Here is a 27,118-nt window from a genome sequence, read left to right on the forward strand (position 1 = left end):
ACATGATACAATGTTTAAGGGTGGTATGGGCTTATTCCATTGTGTTAATCTGTTTATTAACGTACACAAAATATTACAAGTGCTTAATTTGGGGTTGGTGCTTAAAGGTATAATATGCAGTATTTTCCAAAAAAAAAACAACTATGTATAGACTAATACAAAAGCAATCCCTCTCAATGATCATTTCCGACCCATTAGAAGTGTGTGGTGGTGTCTGTATCTGCAGAGACCCTGCACTCTGCCTGGATTCTCTCTTCTTATTTTTCTGTGTGGGACGTTTATGGGCGTCAGCAAAGAGCCTGCGTTTGGGCCCTACGCGGGTGTGTTACCCACAGCCAGTTTGTGCAGCCTGTTCTTATTCCCAGGTACCCCCGCTTTGTCACGCCCCTCGTAGGGCTGCACGATATTAGGAAAATATCTAATTGTGATTATTTTGACTGATATTGCGATATGATTCACGATATTGGAGGGAATGATCATTTTTTTTGTATCATTATTGTCATTTTCATTTTTTTTGCGAGGATCTGTACCAAACAAAGATGTTTTCTTTAGTCTGTAGGATATGATTTGTAGGCCGGGACATCTCTGCAGAACCACAATACTTAATATTATAATGGTTTGACACATATTTTGCCTTTAACAAATATTGCGCCCCCCCCTGCGATTTGGATATTGCGCTAGTCCATATTGCGATTTCGATAAAATTGCGATTAATTGTGCAGCCCTAGCCCCTCTGTGTCATACCGACACACACTTGGAGCACAGCAGCTCCGAGAGAGACTAGGAGAAGGGGAAACGTTGAAGCACAAAAAAAACACAGCAATGTGTTGTGCGGAGATGTGCGTTTTTTTTTTTTTTTAAATCGTGTTTTTTAAAACGTAACAGCCCTGAAACAATCAGAAAATGTTTTGTTCCTCAGAGTCACAGCTTTGTTCTCTCTTTTCCGCTCTCTCTCAGTAACATACAGTATACCTTTAAAGAACAGCATATATCTTAGGGTTATAACCATTAAGGGATATTGTCACGTGTCCCACATATCTCTTCACAGTAAAGTGAGAAAGGAGAATGTAATTCAGAAGGAAGAGCTCAAACCTTGTGATAGCAATCACCCGTGCTACTGAAATGCTCATGAGCAAGGCATGTCTGGTGCTGGAACTCATCTCCTAAGTACCTAAGTAAGTTCAAGCTAACACACAAAATGAAGGCCATTATGAAATGCCGTTAATGTGCCCATTACATAGCTCTATGAAAAAATAAACATGTACAAGGTGGAATATTAGAATATTATGAGAGTTTGATCATATTAAGCGATGATACTGTCCATGTGTTGAGAAATTAAATTATTTTATATCTGAACTTTATGTTTTCTGTTCACTTCATTATGAATGTGTTGAACTTGGAAGCATGCGCTGCCCAAACAATGTTATAGTACCCAACATTTCAGGTTCATTGGTTTGTCTGGATGCTATTCTTGCTCTTACTGCTAGATGGCAGCATGGCCTCAGAAAACACGTTTTACAGCATCTTACATTAAAACTGATTGATGAGACAAACCGACAGAGTCAACCTCAGTTATGCCTGAGTGTTGACGATTTAAAATGGGCTCCCTTCCATTTGTAAACTTCTCTCTCGTAAGTAGTGTAAGTGGAATGCTGTTCAGCTCCAACAGCTTGTTCACAAGGTGTGATCTAATAATAGCCCATGTCAGTGTGTGACGCTGATTCAGAGCTGTTGGAGGGGGTTGTTGTTGACTTCCCGGTGTACCTGGGCGAAGCAGGGCTTGTCTTTCACACACAATTGTGATCATGTGTTTAAACACATTCCTTCATGTATGGAAGGATAGGAGAAGGAAAAAGCAACTACCTAGATAAAACAAATCTTTCAGTAGGACCAGTTTAACAAGCTTCACAGAACTAGTCACATACCGGGCAGCCAATTGTTCTGGTGAAGCTTCAGGCAGCATGTGTGTGTTTGTGTTGCTCCCATGCCTCAGTTGACAGTTGCCTGCCCCAAAGGTCCAGCAGGTACGGGACTGGGACGGGGAGTGGGCCGGGAGCAGGCCTGTAAATGGATGGAGGAGGTAAAGGAGGACGAGGAGGGAGAACCTGCTGACAGGAGCCAAAAACAGCACAGGTAGGTAGGTAGACCTGCGTGTCCAGTAGAGTCAAGTTTATTTTTATTTCTTGCTTGCTTTTTAGTTTGAAGCACATTTCATACCACAGGCATGAACTCAACGCAAGCCAGAAGAAATAGGCAGAAATCATGCATGAGAAGAAGAAAGAAATTAAGATGACATAAGATAAGGAGGTATTACATCTATGGAAATATGTAAGAAATTGTCAAATTTGACCCATGAAATGTGGGTTTCTTTCAACCAAATTATCAAAATAAATAATGTGGATGGTTCCATAAAACGCTCTTCACAAGTGAAATATGTGATCAGTTCACTACTTTCATTGAATTTGGGCGTTTTATTCGATTTTTTTGCATTTAAAAAAAAAAAAAAAGTATGAAAGAAGTGCAGCAAAAATCAACAAAAACATCAGACAAAGTGACCAAAAAAAACTTTTAAAAAAGTGACAAAAAGGGCCCATATAGATGCTAGAAGGAATAGCTGTGGATGCGCGGAGGGGCCCATAGAAAATGCCTTTCTACAAGGCCCAGAATTTTGTGCTACGCTCCTGGCTAAAAAACCTCAAGTGACTATCAATTGTACAGGACAGTACTGTGACCCAGCTGGACCAAACAGCTGCTCCATCATTATAAATGCATGTTGTGTTGCAAAGTATTGTTCAGAACTTTAAAAACGTCATTCTAAATGACAGTCTGGATACCAAGATTTACCAAATTGTGTGACACGTGAAGCAAGGACTCTGTTAACTTTCCACCTCATGTCATGTGTTGCTAAAAACTTATTAGACCTACTTAAAACTTCTTAGATTTGATTCCTGTAAGTGGTGGAATGTTTTCTCAAGTACTGTACTCAAGTAGAAATGTTGAGGTACTTGTACTCTACTTGCGTCTTCTCTTTTCATGCCACGTTCTACTTCTACTCCGCTACAGTTCAGAGAGAAATGTTGTACTTTTTACTCCTCTACATTCATCTGACAGCTTTACTTACTAGTTACTTTACACATTAAGATTTTTGCACACAAAACACATGTAGTTTATAAAATCTGATGTTTTATTATTAATGAAACTAGCCAACAATATAAGGGCCTACAAGTCCAGCTGAGATGATTAAACCATTAAACACACAACTGTTTGGATCATTTACTCTTTCTAAAATGGGAGGATGTTTCTTCGAGTACTTTTACTTTTAATACTTTAAGTACATTTTCCTGATGATACTTAAGTAACATTTTGAATGCAGGACTTTTACTTGAAACAGAGTATCTTCACACTGGTATTAGTAGTTTTACTTAAGTAAAGGCTCTGAATACTTCAAATCTTAATGTGTAAAGTAACTTGCACATTAAGATCGGTGCACACAAAACACACATAGTTTATTTAAACTAGCCAACAATATAACGGCCTACAAGTCCAGCTGAAATGATTAGACCATTAAACACTTAACAGAACTGTTTTGATCGTTTCCACTAAAATGGGAGGATTTTTCTGCATTGAATAGTTTTACTTTCAGCACTTTAAGTACATTTTCCTGATGATACATACTTTTACTTGTGACAGAGTATTTTTACAGTCGGGTATTAGTACTTATCTTAAGTAAAGGATCTAAATACTTCTTCCACCACTTAGTAAAATGTATAGTCTAACTTTAATGCAAATTAAGAGGACATTACATTGACAAACTTTCACCACAACAGGACCCATATGAGTTTATTTAAGTAATACTACATTGAAATGACCCTATCTTAGGGCTGCGCTTATTTTAGTTTTAAGTGTCTGTGTCTTAAATCTGTATTTGCATCACAAGTTATCCCTGTTTCCATTCCAACTAAAAGGGCTCCCTTTCATTTTTAATAACCCAGTTGTCACTCTCTGTGTTGCTTTTTAACGGCTTGCTGTGTGTCTCTCTCTCTCTCTCTCTCTCTCTCTCTCTGTTGCCCCGTTACTCCAGCGGTTCAAACAAAGCCCCAGTTGTTCGTCAGCCACAGCAAACATCTTGGTCACAGACTGTGAGGAACGGCTGGTACACCTTTGCTCCGGTGGGTGTAGTGTGGTCAGTGTGCCAGCTGGAGGCGCCGCTGCAGCAGCAGCAGCAGCAGCAGCAGCAGCAGCCCTCTCTGTTCCTGCTGGATGTGTGCTGGAGGCTGCTGTGGCTGGGTTCATTGTGGATGGCTCTGGCAGCTTGTGTCCATGCCCTGAAGTGGCGCCTGCGGCCAGGACACAACCAGGTGAGCACAGCGGCATGAACTGAATCTCTCCTGACCCTGTTGTTGGATTTAATTGTGTTATGTTTATTCAGTGAGTTTGCTTCAATTCAAGGGGGAGTCTCCACTGAGGACACAGCACGACGTTGTTACAGAAAACAGGAACAACCACTATTTATGGTGAGCAGGGGTGTCAGACTGGGGGTGGAAAGGGGATTGAGTACCCAGGGCCCTCATGTTAGGAGGGCCCAAAAAGATTGCTAGAATGAATAGCTGGGGATGTGGGGTAGCCCATAGAGAAGGCCTTTGTACAGGGCCCAGAATTGTGTGCTACGCCCCTGATGGTAAGACTTAATTTTACAGTCATTCCTACATTATATGATATTTAATTTTGGCATTTTTAACAGTAGAAATACACAATAAGACCCAAACCCTTATAGGCCAGGTTTAATTTAAGGATACTGCATGCATCAGGTATTTCCTTTGCCCGAGATGAGCTACAAGTTGCTCGATGGTGTTTTCAGCCCCCAACGTCGACTTCAAGGCAGCGCTGCAACCGTCGACTTCAAGGCACCTAACCCTAACCTTAGCGCTGCCTGGAACACGACGTTGGGGGTTTAAAACACCAAAGACCCTACAAGTTGCCCAACACCTCACACCATGAAGCAGCTTCTACAGATGTCCATTTCGAAATCGGCTATAGCCATATTTTTGGGGAAAACGTGTCATTTCAAATCACCAAAAGGAACCAAGTGTCTTAATCATCACACCTGTTTGTGATCAAATATACTAGGCCATGTGTTGCTGTGAGGGATGGCATTTCTTTATTTTGCCATTTATAGACACAACCTATTGTTGTTGTTTAAAAACGTAAATTTTTATAGACTCCAAAAAAATCATGGTTATTCTTCTCAAACGCATTCTCACAGTGGTCTCATTATTTCTCCAGGATGTCCCGGTCGAGGAGCCCGGGCCACGACGTTCCTCTGGCCCATGCCCTGGCCGACAGCCTGCTGCTGTGTGTGCTTCAGGAGCCCCTGCCAGACCCCAGGGGGCCCCACATCAAGGCTCTCCTCTCCAGAGTGGAGGTAGGAGGGAGAAAACCACACACACACGCATGCACGCACGCAGGAACAAACACACACACACACACACACACACACTAACACTAACACGCATACACACACGCACGCACGCACGGACGCAAACACTAACACGCATACACGCACGCACGCACGCACGCACGCACGCACGCAAACACTAACACGCATGCACGCACGTGCGCACACACACACACACACACACACACTAACATGCATACACACACACACACACACACACACACACACACACACACACACACACACACACACACACAGCCTCCAGCTATACCTGTCATCTCCTGTGTTTTCAGTCACTCTGTGCATGTAGATCGGCGTGGAGTCTTTGTCTGTTATATTAGATCAGACTTTGCACTCAGGCATACACAGATATTCTAGCCCGGAGCAACACACTTTGCTGCTGTCATCGGCACTCTGAATCAGCCCTAAATTGGCAGAGGAGAGACATTTGAATGTTCTGTCTCTTTCTGTACTTCCTTTTTTTGTTTTAGCACTTACTCTGGCTGTGGCTCTCCTGCACCAGCAGCTAAGCATTTCTAGTGGTACAAAACTGTAGTTTATCACAAAATATGTCACTGCTTACAAATGTGCTGACAAGCTGGAGGTATTACCAGCCTCAAGCTAGGCATTTTTTGCCATGAGCATTACAGCATTACAGTAAAAGACCACTAGCGATGCGATGCTTTAAATCATTGTCTTTAAATAATTTCTCCTTCTAATGTTTCTGTTGCAAGGCCATGCATTTTAACTGTCCTGTTTTATAGTTTATCATAGATTTTTTTGGTTTCCTTCTGCTTCTTTTTTTTATTTATTTTTTTATAGATTTATATCGATATAGATTTATAGTTCCCAAAATGTATTTTTAAAAAGCTCAATTGCAGAACCAGTATAGTTTTGTATGTGTTTTGTCATTTTTAAACTGTATGAAGATATATGTTCGGACAATTGCATGTGTAGAACAGATGTATGGATGTAAAATGCAACAAGTAGATTCCTGCACACTGTGTTCATCTCCTAAAGTTTTTATGTGACAGCATTATGCACAAATAAATTAACATATGACTTTTGGTGCTGTACAGCCACATGTGCATATATTTTGCAGAGGTAGTAAAAGTACCTCTACCCAACAAACCCACAAAAGTAAACCCAGCCCTCTCAATCCTCTTTCCCCCTGTAGTCCGTGTCTCACACACTTGAGAAGGCTGATGTTGGGTCAGAGGAGACACTGGAGGAAGTGGGCCGAGAGTCTGTACTGATAGACAAAGTGAATCTCATCCGCACATACCTGCAGCAGAGGTGAGGTTCAACATCTAGAGTATACATGCCATCTGCTTTCTTGGGTGCGGAAAAGGATTAGGGCCACATGTGAAAAAATGTATTGAGTTCTGAGTTTAAAGTCAGAATTCAGACTTTTTTAGTAGCATTGTAACAATGATACAAAATTAATATATATTATTCTTCAAAAAGTTCACCGTACAATATGACAGTTTTGTTACTTTTTGTGTCTATAAGTTGAGGGACTTAACATTTTCCTTGAATTCACATAAAAAAGCAGTGAAATTGGGGGTAACATTTGTTGTTTTGCATTTATGTAAGTACAACTTGCCAGGTAAAACCAATCAGATGACAACAAATTCAATGTTCAAATTCTCATGTTCAAAAATAAAAACAGATATTTTTTTACATTCAATATTGAAACTTCACACACTCCCTTGTGGTAGGATGAGGTCCCTGTGTAGACTGGTCCAGGTGCAGGGGGATTTTGACGCCAGTGTGAAGGACATGCTAGAGGGCCTGGAAGGCCTCTGGGCCCAGCTGGAGGAGCTGCACACTGGGGTCACGCTCACCAAAGAGGGGGGCCGAGGCCACGGAGACCTGGTCTCCGCCCAGGCAGATGCAGAGGTAGGCGGATGTGAAGGTCTCTAGTTTTACCAAAGTGAAGTGTTCTCTACAACGATAACGGCTGGCGTCTTAGTTTCTTTTAAAAACCCAATCTTGTGCAATTACATGAATATTTGCCTCGTCATTGCCTTTGAGTGTTTGTAATACACAATCTCGCATTGCCAGACCTATCTACACAGTGCTGTGGAGTAAGGTCTGGCTCCACCACACATACATTCTGGGACAGGAGGAAAAAACGCTCTGGGTAGTTTGCATTTCTTTAAACCAATCACAGTCGTCTTGGGCGGCGCTAAGCTCTGGACGCAGCAATGGTGGCTCTGCTAGATAGTCTCGGGAAGGAACTTGTTTTGGTGGAACATTTGCACCCCGAAAAAGAAAACGCCACATACAATATTCGATGACGTTAACTGTTCACACAATACAGTAACGAGCTATTTAAATTAGCTATTTATTAGCTATTTATTTAGCTGGATACATGGTTAAACCTCATTTATCTTCGGTATCTCCGTGTGTACTTTGTCCACAGCAATCCCACCAAATGGTCCCAAAGCGTCCCAGTTAGAGAAGTGCTGTAAACATATTCTTTGTAAATCAAGGCCTGCCTTGTTGCACCAACCATTATTTTTTTTCACAACATGCCATTTTCAGCGTGTTGCTTGGTAGCTCGAAGTTTGCTGTCGTTTCCGTAGCGAAGAGATTTTAAGAATGGCAACACACAGAGAGCGGAAGGTGAGGGGCAAAGCTAGACTGGGTAAACCCAGCCCGATCTGCCGGCAATTTGATTTCTCCCTGCAGCTCAGGCTGGAAACCTGTACATTATTCTATCCTGCTTCCGTTACAAATCTGCGGGGACCAATCACAAACTGACGTTAGAGAAGCGACGGCTAGCAGCTTTTTGTTTACATTCAACAATGGCGCCCACCGAAGCGCAGCAACCCGTTGATGCCGCTGTCGCTGCTGTTTTAAAAGATTTCAAAGGCAAGTTTTCTCTGAAAACGGAACAGAAACTTGCCCTGGAACAATTCCTACAAAAGAAGGATGTGTTTGCCTTATTACCAACCGGCTTTGGTAAAAGCCTAATTTACCAGCTAGCCCCGCTGGTGGCCAAAAGAATGGAGCTCTGCAAAGGACGTCACCCGGATCGTTGGTCTGATTGGTTGAAGGACTATTCAATTGCGTACAGAGTCATTTGAACTATGCCCGTTGATCACGCCTCTTGTGCAGTAGAAAATACAGAGCAGACTCCCCAGACTAATGTTCAATCTTAAAAGGTTGAGCTTGGTCTGGTGATAGCCAGACTAGGGCAAAGCCTGACATGTGCCAGATGTCAGGCTTTATCCTGGAAATGTACGTACTTCCACTGATCCAGACTAGTAACTCTTATGTCTTTGACAAAGACTTTGTTCGCAGTCTTGGGTCACTACAGGAACAGCCTTCAGTGCTGCCAGGCTCATCTGAGGGACAGCACACAGCTACTGCAGGTAAAGTTCTCCTCATGCAATAAAAATCCACTTCTGGTATTTTGTGCTACAGAGTCCCTGTGCCTTGTCCCACAGGAGTTAACCTGGAGTCACACTCACATGAGCAACAGTGTGAGCAGCAGCAGTGAGTCAGTCTGGCCAGAGCTGTTGCTTCAGTCCAACATCGAGCAGGTACACTAACCTCCAACATTGTTCATGGGCTCAAAGTTTTAGAAACCCACCAGGACTGGGTGGATGTTTGTTGGGTATTGAGCCCCAAGGCATCAATTGTGAATCAGCGCAAACAACTATCACACTAAACTGCCTCGCAACAAACCGCTTAATCCTTATGAACTGGAAAGTTAGAAAGGCTAATGCATAATTGGCAGTGGTGGAAGAAGTATTCAGATCCTTTACTTAAGTAAAACTACTAATACCACACTGTAAAGATACTCTGTTACAAGTAAAAGTCCTGCATTCAAAATGTTACTTAAGTAAAAGTATGGAAGTATCATCAGGAAAATGTACTTAAAGTACTCAATGCAGAAAAATCCTCCCATTTTAGAAAGTGTAAAGGATCCAAACAGTTAATGGTCTAATCATTTCAGCTGGACTAGTTTCATTTATAATAAAACATCAGATTTTATAAACTACATTTGTTTTGTGTGCAAAAATATAAATGTGTAAAGTAACTAGTAACTAAAGCTGTCAGATGAATGTAGTGGAGTAAAAAGTACAATATTTCTCTCTGAAATGTAGCGGAGTAGAAGTAGAAAGTGGCATGAAAAGAAAAGACTCAAGTAAAGTACAAGTACCTCAACATTTAGTACAGTACTTGCGTAAATGTACTTAGTTTACATTCCACCAGTGATAATTGGCTTAAGGAAATCCTGAACCTTATAAGTATGAAAAAAGCATCTTCCTTATTGGTGTATCCAGACAGGGGTGGGAATGGCTTATAGGCCACAGTAAGGTCATTCCTTGACTCACAACCCACCTTCCTCCCTTCATAATTCTAAAAATGTCTTTGCTGGACATAGTACTCCAGTCTTGGTTCCATTATATCCCTTTCCGTTTAAGAATATTCTATTTAGAAAGAAGAATGTATCTACGTTGGAACAATACATGTGTGTGAGTGTTGATATCAAACCACCTCCATGTACATGTACAGTATGTGTTCCCATGGTCACACTTTGTGTCAGACGGAAACACGGGCATGAACTCACTTACAGTTTTTCTCAATCGATTTGGCACATTTGCTGAATCATACTTATAACTGTCAAAACTCTAATCCTCATACACATCATACATTCAGCACACCCCACTCTATGTGACCTGCAAAAGGGGATTACTCAATCAAAAAGAATGAACCCCTGTTTCAAATGTAAATAAATCTATCAATTAATAAATCATTGCCATCAAAACAAAAGGTTCCTTTATCATCGCTTAGACCAAGACAGTCAAAATGCAAATACATCTTGTCTAATGACAGCATACTCTGAAAGTGTGATAGTTACTCTCTGTAATATCGCCCAGTTACTAACGTTGTATATTTAGGCAGCTAAAAAGTATTGATGTCAGCCATGGCACACCCTTTACTTTACAGCAAAATTATCAGGAACTGTTATCTGAAGAAAAAAGACAATATGCTGCAAATGTATCAATGTCAAGGTCTGGCCACAACATTTTGACATCACACCTGATATCCTCCCTTGCAATGCAATGGGGGAAAAACCTCCCTCACCAATTTGTAGTTATGTTGTTACATGTTTGTACTGTGTGTTTGCCCTTTCTGTTTATTTCTTTGTCATGGATAATTTCTCCACAGTTTGACAAGGTGCAGGAGAGTTTCCTCTCCGTGGAACAACAGACCTCTACGTTCCAGGCCCACCTGGAGGGACTTGGGAAGGGGGATCAGGAGGGACATGCAGGGCCCCCCGCTCACGCTAACGGGGCCCGTTCACACTCAGCCTCTCCACAGACTTCCCTACATCTCCACGGTGATGTGCAGCGCCGTGACTCCACCTCTGCATCCACGTCCGTCTCCTCGACGGAAGTCGACGCGGACATAGACGGTCCTCTCTCGCTGTGTGAGAGGTCGGCTCTGCAGTTCACCTCCACTATCGAGCGCCTGCGTAAATCTGGAAGGCGGAAGTGACTTTCGTCGGACCATGCTCGGAACAGAGCTTTCATGAACAGAAAGGTTTAAATTAACAAGGGTTGCAATATTTTCAAATATGGATCGTTTGCCCACAAATTACAAACGATTATTTATTTGATTTCTGTGTTTACATTACTGTGGCTTTTGTGTGTGTTTTTACTACTCAAAAATGTCATTTTTATTTTTAAATTGCTTTTGTATTTTGCTTTCATTTTTCATTTCAAACACTGGGGTCGATAAGAGCGGGCAAGAGCGGCTTTCAAATGGCACGGAATATTTCAAACACAAGGGGGCACACTGTCACCAGTTATCACAAACATAAATCACATCACCCATTCAACATTTCAACTTTATTATACTATCAAACCATCCATGTACTGTATAGTCATCTTAGGTCTCGGTCTGCAATGAGGGACCATTGCCCAGACCTTTCCCTTCCAATCGACTTTATAGCCAAAACGTGTTGGACAGGCTTCTCAAACATATGGCCCATAAATGTGTTTCTCTAAGATCAGAACAGTCGGCCATAACTCGTGTTATAACACAAAATAACATTACTCTCATAATGTGATGAATGAGATTCAGGCGTATATTTCAGGTGTAACTGAATTCCATGCACTGATTTAATTTCTCGTCCATCCGAATAATGGATTATTAGATTTGATGATGCATTTTCTCATTATTGTGCCTCTTGCTTTGAAGCCTTATCCAAAGTCCGTTACAACTCTTTTAACCAATGCTGTTAAATAAAAAAAAAAGAAAAGAAAAAAAAACGGAGTTTTTATACGCATCTATGATTTAAAGATGTTCTTCTAATGTGCAGGAGGAACAAGTTACAGTTAAGAAATCCCAGATTTTTATTTTTATTTTCCAGAACTATTTTTTCTATCAGGCTGAGCGGCCGCGGTGACTTCAACCCTTTAAAGCAGGGGTTTCAGGATGAGAGGGGGGGGGGTAGAAGGGGGCAGTGGAGGTCAACTCCCGGAAGAGTTTCTGTTATTACTAAAAAACTCAGCAGCCCTCTAGACCTTTTTGAAAGACATGAATGTCTTTGATCCAAATTCAATTACCCTGCAGCTCCGCCACCGATGGCATATAAGTCGACATAGTTTTCTTCCACCAGATTCCTGAACTTCTCTGGCCGGGCCAGACGGGATTTCTGATGAGAATCAATTCATTGCATGGCTGCCGTTAACCCTCGTGTTGTCTTCCCGTTATCCATGAACTCGTTGTCCTTCCAGGTCAAAATTGAAAATGAACTTTTTTTGCCGCTTTTTCCGATGCTTTTAAAGAAAAACAATTTGGTCAATTCTATGCACCACTAACACCAACTTGTGTTGGTTTAATAATAAGTTTTACACTTATGCTTGACATTGGTCAACAAACCTCCTTTATGTGACTCTGATGAAGATGTAACTTTTACGAAATCGAAACGTTAGTCACTGTTATGCACCTTCAAAAAAAATAAAAAATAAACTATAAAGTAAGAAGACATCTGTGTTGCACCGGTGATTCTTTTTTACTCCACAGTGTTTTGTCCTGCCCTGGTTGCACCGGATTGTTTTGCGGATTGCAGAAGCGCAGAGAACCCTCTCTTTTTCACTCGTTTATGTGACATTATACCTAATTGTTTTTGTTAAAAAAAAGCAGAAATTATGATTTCTTTTTTTTTTTTTTGCCTAATAGTTAAGATCAGAGGATGTTGAGTGGATCACAGACTGATTTATGTCAAAGTTTAGTCAGGACACTGTTTTGAAACCATTTAATCCATGTTATTTTTTGGCAATTTGGTTGAAAGAAACCCATATTTCTGATTAAAAAAAACCACAACTGTAGGGAGTGTGTACAGCATGCATGATGGATGTCATTCGAACATGAACTTGCCTACCATCTGCCAGATCCTGCATCTGTCTGATTCCCTCACACTGGGGCAGTGATTGGGAGAGGTGGGGCCGACCCCCGGGGGGATCTGGGATGAGAGGAATGCACACTGAACGCTGCAGGATCAGAGCTGTCACAACACCAAAAGACACAAACACACCATGTCTGGATGGATGGTCATTTGAAGTTAGTGACAAGAGCTTTGAATTAAAAAAAATAAGAAAAAGAAATGTAATGACACGCCACATGAATATATGTAACATGTTTCCAGAAATCAGTCATGAATACACAGAACATGGACGGTCTTTGATGCTCTTACAATAACAATGACCACATTTGCTTTGAGTTCAACAGTCGAAAGACAACAACAAAAGTTTCAGAATTGATTTATGAATTGCTTTAATAATTGACTAGAAAGGGGAAAGCGTTGATTCTATTAAATGTAAATGAAAAACAAGTGCGTCAAATAGAAAACAAGGCGTGCTTTACGAGCTGGCGGGGAACGTCCCGGGCCTGTCCAGATGAGCTCATGCTTCACATTGCTGGCATGTAATGTCATGGCCAGCAGAGGGATGGCATCTGGGAGAGCAGAGGGCACAAGCTATCTGCTCTGTTCTGCTGAGAATGTAAGAGTGAGCTAATGAAATTACCACAGGCTTTGTTTAGCTACACTCAAAAAGTTGATGACTAGCTTCCTCACGGGCCACTCCAGTCCTGGAAGAGAGGCTATTTCAAAGCTAGCTCAAGTGTGTGTTGTTTCAGAAAATATGGTTCATGGCAGAGGTCAATCCCTCGCCTTATCCTGACAATTACTCACGATCGGGTTTCACTGGCACACACATAGCACACATTGGTGCTGATCCCTCCTCTGATGGCACTGCAGGACAGCAGACAGTAGTGTTATTGGAGAGCTTGTCACAGAGACTTTGATCAGAGCACAGTTAAATAAACCACCTTACATGTAAACTCCCATTGAGGGCACAATGTCAACGTGCAAAACAAAATGGTGAGTAGGAAGTTATTACGTGGACAAATACAGGAAACGTAACACAGTGCCGCCAAATGAAGGCAAGAACAACTAAGCAGGCTGTCTCTGTGTGTGTGTGGTGGGGCTCCTGTTAACCTTTTCACTTAATAGCAGTGACGTTTCCCAGGTTGGGAAAAGGCATCAGTCCCTGTGTGTCTTCATCCAGTGACCTGCAACCCCCTACAACATACTGTACAATACAACAGTTTAAGGTAAGGCTGCTGACCTACAATCCTCAAAATGATATTTTTTATGAAAAAATCCTACATTGGATGAGATTATTTCTAATCTAAGCTTTTTCTGAGACAATTTAACTTGTTATACAGATTTTATGTCAACATACTGACGTGTTTTGAATAAATACACGTAACAAGTTGGTTTGTATTAGGAAAGGGCTTATACAAGTTCACCAGGTACTTTACAAAGAAGATTCATGTTTGTTTCAATGATTGCCTTTGAGATTTTTTGACTCGATTTTTACGACACCATTTTCCACCATGTCGTTAAACATGCTTGTGTTGAACCTGAACAAACGTTTGTGTTAGCAAGTGTCCGCTTGGCTTTATAGTTTACATAAAACCATTGAATGGCTGGAGGCTTAATGTGTATATTCCTTCAATTTTGATTATAGCCAAGAACTTAGCTGTACTGGCCTGTAAGTCAAATGTAAGGCTTTGTACGAAAAAGAAAAGTCCTCCTGGTGAATCACAAACCACACGCACAGCTTCTATTTAAGGGCTGGACACAGATAACGGAGGGCCATGCCACTTTTAACCAGAGGCGGTTGGAAACGGAATGGACAGCTGCACATTGAGACAAAACATCAAAACACCAGCCACAGATGTACGCAATTAGCAACATGGTAGACATTTGGGGAGCAAAGGTCCATAAACTCGCAAGTTATTATGGTTGATCCAACATTGCTGGAGGGGAGCCTAAATTCAGCAACATTAATGGGTTTTCAGTTTGGGCTGCAACATTCCACCATCCATAATGCAATGTCAAAGAAGGTTTACCTCCCAAAATCTTTCTCAAACCTTTAACGTTTCCTATTCTGATTAATCATATTCCATTCAGTGCATCTGTATAAGTGTGTATGTGTGTGTGTGTGTGTGTGTGTGTGTGTGTGTGTGTTGGTGAACGTAAATCAGAGAGCGACAGAGATAGGCTCAATGTGTTTCCAATCATTAGGAAATTCTAAGCTTCCTGTTTGTGTAAATATTTTCTTATTTTGTTTTCCAAGAGAACAGGGTAGAATAACCCAGCTGACCTCTCTGCCCTCCTGTTTCCTACCCATCACATGGACTCTCCTTCTGCGTCCACACGCCTGAGACCTGAGGTAGAGCCTGTTGTTACCCGCAGTGGTGGAGGAAGTACTGAATCTCAGTACTTAAGTAAAAATACAAATAACCCAGAGACATATTTACTTTAGTAAAAGTAGAAGTACCACAATGACAACCCTACTAGTACTAGTACAAGTAAAATGTACCTGATTTTAAATGTACTTTAAGTATTAAAAGTAAAAGTAATTGCATAATGATTTATTCTCTTAATGTCTATATATATATATATATATATGAAAAATAAACAAAAAACTAAACTCTGGTCTGTCCTCCATGTAATGAACCACCTTCTCTTTACGGAGTCGCTTTTTGAGACGAACATTCAGAAAATGACAACCAGGCTGTAAACCATCCATAAAGCCTCAGAGCAGCTGAGCTCTCATCTCCGCCCGTAGTAGCAGCAGTCAGGGCGCCGCCAGCGGGTTCGGCAGCTACTACCCCACGGAGAGCTACGGGTATAACCGCCACTTGCCATCCCTGACCTGCTCACCCACTCCCACTTTGGGCTTCGGGCCGGCTAGTGCCGTACGTGACGGTCAGGAAGACGTTTTGGCAGGGGGAAAAACTGATCAGAAAATGTAACCAAAATGTAATGGAACTGTAGAAATGTAGTGGAGTAGAAAGTATAGATAATTGCTGCAAACGCATTACATTGCAAATGTTACGAAGTAAAATTCAAAAGTATGCACTATTGCACTATTCTACTTAGTAAGTACAGATACGTGAAAATGTACTTAAGTACAGCAACAAAGTATTTGTACTTCGTTACATTCCACCACTGGTTACCCGTCACAAAAGCTAATCAAAAGCAGGATCGGCGATTCCCCCCAGTATATTTATTTCTCTCCACCCGTGTAATTGCACTCATCCGAAGAAAACAACAGACACAGAGTAACTTACCGGCTGGTAGCATGCAGCTAAAGACACATAGTAACGTTAGCTAAGCAGTAGCCTGCAGCTCCATTTTTCCAGACACCATGGCCACTGCCGGAGTCTGAGATAACGGAGAACAGAAAATCAGCCAGTTTCCCTGAAGTCAATGATGTCGCAACATTTTGCCTAAAATCCAAAGGTAAAGCATGTGGGTTCCGACGGGACTTCATGGTGTGTTCATGTGCACCTTGTTAAACTAAAAGTGCATTCAACTGCACTTTGTTAATTTTGAGAAGCTCAAACTGTTGTTGTAAAATACCCTTCTGCCATCTAGTGGCTTTTATTGTGGCATTGCTTTCACTGCAGAAAAGAAAATGTGTAAATCGAAAACTGAATCGAAGCGTGACCTTTAAATCAAAAGTCAAATCGAAATTCGAATTTGGAGAATTGTGATAACCCCAAAAGTTTGGACACAACCTTCTCATTCAATGGTCTTTGTACTGTCCTGAACTGTAATGAACGTATTCTCTGCAGCTGGTTCTTACAGTATTACTACAGCAGTCAAATAGGGCTTTTGGTCTCAAATGTATTAGGAAGGCAAGAAATTGCACAACTTAACTTTTGACAGGACTTTGAAAAGCATTCCAGGTGACTACCTCATGAAGCTGGTTGAGAGAATGACAAGCGTGTTAAAGCTGTCATCAAGACCATGGCAACTTTGAATAATCTAAAATAAAATATATATAAACATATATGTGTTATTTAATAGTTTTAATGTATTCAGTATTGATCTACTGTGCAAAATAATAAAAATAAAACCACTGAATGACAAGGTCTATCCAAACCTTTTTGTCTCTACAAACCTTTTCCTGATATACAGTAGCTGTCTGCAACTACAGGCCAGTATGTTTCTTAGCTTTTTGGGATGTTGCCCCAAAAATCTTTACCTGGCTTTCATCTTTTATTTATGCTTTCTCTGTGTTACCAAAAGTGCACTGACAAAGCGTCAAAGTATTCCTTCTATAAGAAATAACTCTATCATCATCAGGAATCATTCTGAGGCATTTGTGACCACCATGCTGTGGCTCTGAACTCTGTATTTCTTGCTTTGGTTGCTTGAAAGGTTTGTTATCATTATCCTGCACTAACCCTTACTCTAAAGTTACTCTAAAAAAGGGGGTTTCAACATTTCTTTTGGGCCAAGAACCTCTTAGCTGAAAAAGAATCCCTTTACTACAGTACATATATTGTATAATATGTATTGAGTTGCATATTAAACTGGCCTTACAATAACATGTAGGGTGTCCTAAAGTCTTTACACATACCTTTTTTATGGTGCATACAATACTAAGCTTTTAAACTAAAACTTATCAACATATTCATATATGTATACATCATGTTTTAATGTTAAAATGTGGCACAGTGAAAGCCTTACCTTATGGCTGCCTTAGCTATAGGCCAGTAAGCCTATAATCAAGTTGTGTACATTTAAAAAAAAAGATTTATCTTTAGATTCAGACACCTACATCAAAACAACTGAACATTGCTAGCAATGTCTCTACTGTACGGAAATGGATCTGCTGTTTAAACAGCTTCTCAAACACAATCTTTTTGCCTTGTCTCATTCTCTCCCCTCACGTCTCAAAGCTTGAGCTTGTCTCTTCGGTCCCCTGTATGAGACACCAATGTGTGAAGCAGCTCTCTGAGGAAAAGGCTAAACAAACAGGCTGGCCCAGGCACAAAGAGTCTGCCACTCAGAGACATGTGGCAGCAAAACCCTCTCAATCCACGTTCCCAACCCCCCCCAGCCACAACTCTGAACCCCTCACACTCCTACCAGAGCCACACATACCCTGAGCATGGAGCTGAGAGAAGGAAAGATGGAGGAGGAGGGGGAGCAAATTCTGATTTCCATTCACTGAATGTCACCACCTGACAAAGGGGACCGCATGACACTGCCACTAAATCAGAGTTAATGGACTCCTTTCTCAGTCCTGCAAACATGACAGGGGGCGTGTGTGAGAGTAAGGGGGTGTGGGAGAGGGACGGGGGCTGGCGAGGGTTCCTGTTTGCCCCATTGAAGGGGCACATGGGCCAATGAGCCTTGTGTGATAGAGTGAGAGCAGAGTGAAGTGTGTTTTCCACGGGCATTACCAATTCGCCCAATGGAAAGCCCCCCTGTCTCATTCAACACCTATTTATTTTGAGCAGTCCATAATTCAGAGGATATACTGACTTGGTGCTTTCTTTAAATTGTTAGTGATTTAAAAAAAAGCTGAATGTTAAGCATGTGGTGTGTTTGACTCTTCTGTCACGACTCTTTCGGCACAGCTGATTTGTGTGTAAAAAGCCTAACAACATAACATCAATCACAGGCCACTTTAACAGTAAGTACAGTGCTACACAAACCATGTTGGTAGGTAGGCAATCCATCAAGCTCCCAAAGTGAAGGTATGGGGAACACCATCCACGGGGCTTGTGGGGCGATTGTTGATTTGCATGTGAACACTTAGTTCACAATGAGGAGCCAGACTGGGGGACAGCAATTTCGGAGCCGTTTGTTATCTTCCCAACAGGGCAGAACCTAATACGAGTAACCCCTCCCACCCGGGAACCCATCCCACAATCAAAGACGCCGAGCGGAGATGAGTGAAGATGGCATTGGTGTCACTTGGCAGGCATTCATAGCCACTGCTCCCCCCGCCTTCGACTGTGCAGGGGAGATGTGGGGAGAGACAGAGGTGGAGAGACACGCAGCCCCAGGTACCGACCTCATTAGCAGATAAAAGCAACCTTTCCCCGTGACCCCTGACCCTGGAGGTTGCCATGGAGCCTTCCAGTCGAGGCATAGATGGAGCATGCTGGGATTGTTCCCAGCAGGGTAGTGAATATGGGCGGCTTTGAGAATTATTAAGGCCCCCCCCCCTCCGCTCACATACACAAATCCATATTGGTCCACTTCATGCTCTTCTGAACTGAAGTTGTGCTGGGGCTCATGTGCTGCTCTCACTCGCTTCCTGCTTTATTTCTGTTCAGTGGTCTTAATACCAGTCAAACCGTTAAGCTCATTACAAACACTGAGCTCACCTTTGATGTGCAGGGAGGAAAAATTGTGATAGTTTACATAGGGACGAAATAAAAAGACTTAACGCGCGATTTTCTCTACTTGTTTCTTCTAAGTGAAGTGGCCATGTAAGGCGTTTTGTTCTCAAGCTTTAATGTTTGTTCTTGTTAGTTGTTGAGGTGCAGAAATAGTTTACATTTTGTTGGGTAGATAACCTTGTATCTCCATTTTTTTTTTTTTTTTTTTACATACATTAATGCCATTGGTCACCCTTTAAGTTTGTCTGTGGGTTTTACAAATATTTAAACAGTGACGAGGTGATTTTGTCTGACTTCATCTGAGGTAAAATAAAATGTTTTAAAAATTTGATTTTTTAAATTTCCTTTAGAACAGTGATCTTCAACGTTTTTTTTAAGCCAAGTACCCCTTAGCTAAAAGAGAGGCGGAGCAGGAACCATCTACATATTGTATGAAATTGAGTTGCATAGTAAACTAGTCCTACAATAACGTGTAGAGCGGCCTAAAGCCTTTATAAAATACTTTTTTATGGTGCATACAATACTAGGCTATTAAAATAAAAAATAATATTGACATATTCATATATTTATACATCATGTCTTAATGTTAAACATACATGTGACACAGTAATTCCTTATGGTTAACTGTATCTGTGGATGGCTACCTTAAAAGGCCAGTAAGCCTATCATCAATGGGTACATTTAAAAAGAAATCACAAATAGGCTGATTTATCTTTGCTAATAATATGTTGGACTCATGTTTACGTATATTTTCATACATACAAAAAAAAAAAAGATTAAACAATAACTTGGGGCTCCCCTGCAGTAACTCTGAGGACCCCCTAAGGGTCCCAGACCCCCTGTTGAAGATCTCTGCTTAGAAGCAATAGTTTTGGACATACAAGGTTTTCACCCGACAGCGACGATATTCTGTATTTAGTCCTGAACCTAAAGGAGATTGTACATCAGATGCCAGAGCCTCCCTGTTGAAATGTATTTTTCTACATCGAGGAAAAAAAATGTGCATTTCCGAACTTCTCTGTAAAAAAGTGCTATACAAACCAAGTTATTAGTATTATATTCTAATTATTATTGCATTGCAACGTCTTCATACAGTGCATAAAACCAAAGAGGTTTCAGATTGAGTGGTCATACTTTGCGCTGTTAAAGGTAAAACCTACACTATGGGAGAAAGTGTATCAGTGTGTTACAGCGCGTGTGTTCATGTATGTATCTGTGTGCGCATGAGTGTGTATGTGTGTGCATGTGTGGTTGTTGGAGAAGGGGGGGGGGGGGGGGGGTTATATCTTGGTCATGCTGACTGAGTTTTATAAGCTGTGGCTAACCCCACTCCCCACAGCTGACTGAATATTAAATAAACAGAGCCAAGTGGATGAATTCAGCAGAGTGAGTGCTCAGGCTGGAGAAGCACTGCTTCACCAGCGCGGGGCCTCCCCCATGGGGCCCCCACATCAGCCTGTCTTATTCTTGGCAACTGCAGTGGAGAGAGGCAGCCTATGGGCTGGATGGGGAGTGTTTGGGGTTGTGTACAAGGGGGAAGTCACCTAAAGACAAGGGGGGGGAGGTGGATGGAAGGGAAAGTTGGAAGGAGTGAGGAAAAAGGGATGTGGGCAAAAGAAAACTTGGGGGCTGGTGTTTGTTGCTGCGCAGCTGTGGGAAGAAATCAGTACCAGCAGCAGAAGAAAACTGAGCGTTGTGTCGTCGCCGGCTAATTTTTCTTGCGGTTTTGTGGAGAGTTGGTGGAATCTATGAAAGTAAGGCAGTGTGTCAATGTCAGTCATGAACAAACCTCAATCCAGGAACACCACAGGCCTTCACGTTTAATCCCAAACGGCTTCTCATCTCTGATGTTTTCAGACGTGATATCTAATATTTGGGGATGTATCTGATACCAACATGAATAGACAGCACTGGAAGAAGTATTCAGATCCTTTACTTACGTAAAAGTACTAATACCACACTGTAAAGATACTCTGTTACGAGTGAAAGTCCTGCATTGAAAGTGTAACTGAAGTAAAAGTATGTAAGTATCATCAGGAAAATGTACTTAAAGTATTAATAGTGAAAGTACTCAATGCAAGAAAATCCTCCCATTTTAGAAAGTGTAAAGGATCCAAACAGTTGTGTGTTTAATGGTCTAATCATTTCAGCTGGACTTGTAGGCCCTTATATTGTTGGCTAGTTTCATTTATAATAAAACATCAGATTTTATAAACTACATGTGTTTGGTGTACAAAAATCTTAATTTGTGAAGTAACTAGTAAGTACAGCTGTCAGATGAATGTAGTGGAGAAAAAGCACAACATTTCTCTTTGAAATGTAGAGGAGTAGAAGTGGAGAGAAGCATGAAAAGTAAAGACTAAAGAAGTAAAGTGCAGGTACCTCAAAATGTGTACTTAGTTACATTCCACCACCGATAGACAGTGATGCTGGAAAGAAACGAGCAGAGCAACAACAACAAAAAGACATCATATCTGTATTTGCACCTCCAATTCTCATGATTGTTTCACATACATGTGATGTTAAAGAATGTGTTGTGCTGACCCTCTGGCCTGTTTGGTTGTGCCTTGTTTGCTCTTCTCTTGCAGGGACATGTAATATAAGTGGGGTCGAACACTTGGGCTCCCAGTACACGGTGTCACCTAAAGGCCGATTTATGCTTCTGCGTCGAATCGACGGCGTACCCCCGCAGACCCCTCTGCGTCACCGCGAACCCCACTCTGCGCCCTCCGCCGTAGCTTGACGTGCACCTCAAAAAATGTGTAACTTCGCGTCGAGGCGACGCAGACCGCAAGGACTGTGATTGGTCAACTGGTCCTGTGTGTTGATAGTCGGTGTTTCAAGCAGCCTAGTGCGGGGAGTAGCAACATGCTAGTTCACAGACATAAGCTTTGCAAATAAACTCTATATTTTGGTTACAATGACGGGGTTATCCGTTTGTAAAGTGTCTGTCAGTAACGTTTTGAAATTAGAACTTCACCAGCAAGCAGTACTTTGTGGGCAGTTGTGCTAAAGTTTGCTTGCTAACATAACATAAACTGGCTGGCAGACACCTCGCAAATAACCTCAGACTTATTTTCTGGTTACAGTAACTAGGTCAATGGCTTTTAACTTGTGTGTGTCTATTTCTCAATACTTTTTACAAAATCTAAGCAAGAAAAGGCCAAACAAATAAGATTAATATTTTAGCACGACAGTCTATGGGGTTTGCCATTCTGAGTACCGTTTTGGTGGTGAGTGACACAGACACAGGCGACACCCCCCTAGCGTTATGGCGGTGAAATGCACCGCGATGCAAAGCAACCCCGACGCAGAACTCCAAAAGGGTCACGACGGCGTAGGTGCTACGGTGTGGAGTTGACGCAGAAGCATAAAACAGCCTTAAGTCCTCTCAGGGACACTCTCTCCACACACTGTTTTGTTCCTTTAGCAATACCCCTATCAACACCCTCACACCATACTGCCACCCACATCTCATCTCTTTTGCACGTTTTTTGTAAATGAATCAATACATTTAAATAAATCTATGGTCTCTCACATTATATTTGCCATGGCCCTCCAAGTCGGTAATACAAGTGTTGGGTTTTGACTCGACTGGAACATCACCCCCATGTAAGCTATTTCTATTTTTGGTATTTCTGTCAATCAAAATCAGACGATAGAAGACAAGCACAGGTGTAATTAATAACATAAACGATGGCTCTTCTAAAGTCATTCCAAATCAGCAGCATGGACAACATCAGGGAACATCTAATAATTCATATTATTAATTACACCTGGGAGAAGGCGAAGCACTGCAACTTCTGCTACTTGGGCGGAGTGATTTGCTCGCACCTGAGAAGCCCCGTGGTGAGGAGCAGAGAGTAACAACGGTGCTTTTCAGTAGCAGTGCTTCGCCTTTCTGAGAATATAGTTCCCAGTATGTATACGGTTAGAAGACGGCTGTGTCTCATGTGACCTTGTTATTTGTACACGCTGTCACTATACAAATCACAACACGTAAGTAGGAAAATGTTGGTGTTATTTTGTCACTTATTGGGAGCAGTAGGCTAGTTGGAGCCTGTTACCTCCAGGATCTGTGCTAAGCTAGGCTAGCGGTGGGGCCGTCAGACAGAGTTACGACACGCACGGAGATGAGAAGGGTATGTATGGACTTATCTAACTCTGGGGGATACGGTGAATAAGACAAAGTCCCAATAAGTCGGCGTGTTCCTTTAAACACAGTAGGCCTATTTAACATTTTGAGAAATGGCAGGTGTAAATAATACAATTATAGATTTCAATTTGCTGCTTCAGTTTCAGGGACCTGGTATTGTGCATGCTGGCCCACTGTTACACATGGCTTACAAAACGGAGCCATCGTTAATGTGATTAGTAACACCTGTGCTTTTCCTGGTTTGACGTCAACATGTCTGCTTTGAAAAAGGGCTTAATCAGGCTGCCACAGGTGTACAAACTATGACTAATTTCTCAGGTGCAGATTTACTTTTGCATTATGTATTTTGGTCTCTAAAATGTAAAACATGTGGTGTCCTGTGACCTTTATTTTATTTTATTAGGAAACACCAGATCTCTGCCACATACAGACATATTATTACAGTACAAAATGATAATTGGTGCTCCCTCTGCTGCAGTGTGAACACAGCCAGTCTCATCCTCTCTGCCAGGTCATGCCTAGGTATACACACACACACACACACACACACACACACACACACACACACACACACACACACACACGCACGCACGCACGCACACACACATACACACACAGTGCTCTCCATACGCACACATACTGTACATTGTCTGTCCTTTGGGAACCGAATACTGACCATCCCAGACTGTGAGTTTAGTCATTCCAGAGAGTTAATAAAAAGCATTTGATCATCAAGCTCCTGCTTGAGTTATAAGCCGCTCCCACATGAATGCTATCGAGTCGCAGCGAGCATCTGGACAGGTCATGGGAGACATTTTCTTGATGGAGTGAATCCGTAGCCTCCCACACCCTGCTCTATAAACACAGCTGTCAGTCTCGTGTCTCCTGTCATTGCCAGCTCTTGTGTTTAATTCTCTCCTCTTTCACATAATTTGAGCTTTAGGGCTGAGCAGGCAGAGCGCGCCCTGTCAGCATCTTCCTCTGTTGTTGGTGGAAGTGGGAGAGTTTAGCTTACTTGCTGACTGAACTGATTACATAGCAATGAAATATATTTGGGATGCCTCCCCGTGTTGACAGAGCAATCTTCGCCAGGAACCGAGACTGCTGCAAAACGCTGGCCGTCTCTAATGACTCACACCAAAACACTAGCACATAGTGAGAGTTCAGCTAATTGAAGCCAGCGTCAGTGTTGTTTCTTGATGAATTGTAGTACCCTTCATATCCCTCCCTAAGCGTCCTCCCTAAGCGTCCTCCCACACTGTGCGTTAGACCTCCCACAGAACACTACAAACATACATTCACATGCCACTTGCAGACACACACATTCATACACATACACTCAGCAGGGCAGGTAGAGGCTGTAGTCAGGGATATGGCGTTTCATCTTGACCCCAAGGAAAGCAGAGGCACGAGTGCAGCTCATTGGTTTTCAAAGGGTGAATGAAAAAGGAAACACAACGATTGAGAGTGATAGACAAAGAGAGAATTTGGGTGTGCAGTGGAGGAAGAAGGAGAAGGGAGGAAACAGCAAGAGGTAGTATAGGGAGCTTGCTGAAACCTCTCTGTGGACCCCCTCCTGTGCTTCCCTCTCCGGCAGCCCCACGTAGGTCGGCGTTCTCCCTCGCTCTCCTTGTGTGGTCCGGAGCTCCAAATCATTCCCAAACAATCGACATTAATCCAGGGAGCGGGGGGGGGGGGCCTGGAGCACCGCGCTGCCAGAGCACCCTCACCCTGGCATGTACTGACGCATGCTACACTACACCCACTGTACAGACACACTAATAGACTCATGCAGCCTTTAATCAGGCCTGTTGGTGTGTTGTATCGGACAGCAGACTTTGATTTAGCATGAGCAACATCACACAGCACGCCATCACAAATCTTCATAAGCAAATTGCAAGTCGAGAACCAAGTCTTTGATTCGTGGTGACTGATTACATAGTTTGTTCACTGTTTTTCTAAACTAAGTAATGGCATTGCCGTCCCAATGCACTCCTTTCAACAGTAAGTGAACGCATCAAAGGTTCGTATACGTTCGGTCTGGTGCTAGTTCAAGGTCTGTACAAAACTCGACATATATAAGCAAGCACTGTTTTTTACGGTTTATAGCTCAGCAGCCAATTACTGTAATAAACTGGAATTATCCTTTAATTTGTTTAAATGCATTGGTAACTATTTCCAATATAGACTTTTTTATATATTGTCTGAAATGGTCTTTACACCCGGACAGCAATAAATAAGTTTTGGGCTCGGAAAAAGGAGCGAAAAAGATAAGTCATCTGTAGCTGCTGTAATCCTGTAAAAAGGGCCACCAATCACTGTCTCGCTGTCTGCTTGGAAAGAACCAATGAAATGCCTCCTTGCCCCGCTGCGCGTACTCTACCCCTCCCGTGTACGAGCCTTAGCTCAATGTGCGTCGTCGCCGCCAGAGTTACTGCAAGTCTGCTGGAGAATGGGGGAGAAACGTAGTAAAAATTGCCGCCGCCACGGTTGATGAGTTTTGATGAGTGATATTGCGGCCCCTTCGGCTAATTAAGTATTATTTATTGAATGACTTTATTTTATTTTTTATTTTATTTTTCATTCCCTTCACAGTCCTGCATTATTCAGTCAACACCTATGCTCTTTGCAGGTGCACTTGACCAGTTTCCTTTCATGGATCATTTTTTTTCTATTCCCACAGCTCTATTCTGGCACTTTGCATTAAGCCAAGGGTTTTAAGGTTGGTTGTGCACTCAGCCTCTGTGAAGGGCTCACATTGACCAGAACCTGGACCACTCCCATCCCACCCCTTCCCTCTGCAGGCCCAGGCATCTGGGATTAGCCAGCATCGTGTGCTGCGGCCTGGAATGTACTGTATATTCCTGGCAGTGCTCAGGGTAAATTGCTGTAATCAGCCATTACTCTAATTCAGTCATTTACCTGACTTTACACATTCATCACTTTCATATAATTCTAGGCACACAGATGATGGAGTGTTTGTGCACCCCTCCCCCCATCCCCTGCTGTAACAGCCCAGAAAACATGTCTTGCCAGGGGACCAAACTGGACTCCCCCCTGCAGCCTCTTGTAGCCTAATCACCAGCTCCGACCAGCCATTAGTCAGTCAGTTCAGACACCCTGACACCGCGTCCGGTACCCCAACCCCACCGCACCATGCACACAGGCCAGAAGGTGGGCGTGCTGCTGGGAGGTTGGCTGGATGGAGCCGCGGCGAGGAACCAGGTCACTAGCTCCCATACGGCCATTACTGTAATTATAGTTGACGTTGTTAATTGTTTTTTGTTGGGCCTAATGAGGGTGGGGGGCTGGAGCAATGCAATTGCCAAAAGGCCGAAGGAGGCGGCGTTGTGGGAAGTGAGGGAGTTTTGGGTGAGACAGAGGGTGAGTGGGGAAGCCGGAATGGGAGGAGGGAGCAGGCAAGGGAGTGCAGAATTGAATTGTCAGTCCAGGTTATGATTAGGAGACGCAGATGCGGCCATGTGAGAAATGAATTTCATGCCTGTTGATTCTGCGATTTCTCCTGGAATGTAGAGGTTTCAGTGCAGAGAGAGGGAGAGAGAGGCAGAGAGAGAGAGAGAGAGAGAGAGAGAGAGAGAGAGGCAGAGAGAGAGAGAGGCAGAGAGAGAGAGAGAGAGAGAGAGAGAGAGAGAGAGAGGCAGAGAGACAGAGAGTGAAAGAGAGAGAGAGAGAGGGAGAGAGAGAGAGAGAGAGAGAGGGGGAGAGAGAGAGAGAGAGAGAGAGAGAGAGAGAGAGAG

General features: G+C 42.5%; 1 protein-coding gene across 2 annotated transcripts; it reads left to right on the plus strand.

Annotated features, from left to right (window-relative positions):
• Positions 1 to 1,876: 1,876 nt before the first annotated feature.
• Positions 1,877 to 11,062, plus strand: LOC144515237 (uncharacterized). Of its 2 annotated transcripts, XM_078245893.1 has the most exons (9): positions 1,881 to 2,133; positions 4,082 to 4,358; positions 4,450 to 4,514; positions 5,284 to 5,422; positions 6,633 to 6,751; positions 7,177 to 7,357; positions 8,755 to 8,838; positions 8,914 to 9,009; positions 10,646 to 11,062. In XM_078245893.1, exons 1-9 carry the CDS (start codon positions 1,985 to 1,987, stop codon positions 10,973 to 10,975), a joined length of 1,440 nt encoding a protein of 479 aa, XP_078102019.1. In that variant the 5' UTR covers positions 1,881 to 1,984; the 3' UTR covers positions 10,976 to 11,062. The 2 variants fall into 2 exon arrangements, with proteins under 2 accessions (XP_078102020.1, XP_078102019.1); XM_078245894.1 differs by lacking the exon at positions 8,755 to 8,838 and having other exon boundaries at positions 1,877 to 2,133.
• Positions 11,063 to 27,118: the final 16,056 nt, after the last annotated feature.

This window comes from Sander vitreus, chromosome 3, assembly GCF_031162955.1.
Source record: "Sander vitreus isolate 19-12246 chromosome 3, sanVit1, whole genome shotgun sequence".
Classification (NCBI taxonomy): domain Eukaryota; kingdom Metazoa; phylum Chordata; class Actinopteri; order Perciformes; family Percidae; genus Sander; species Sander vitreus.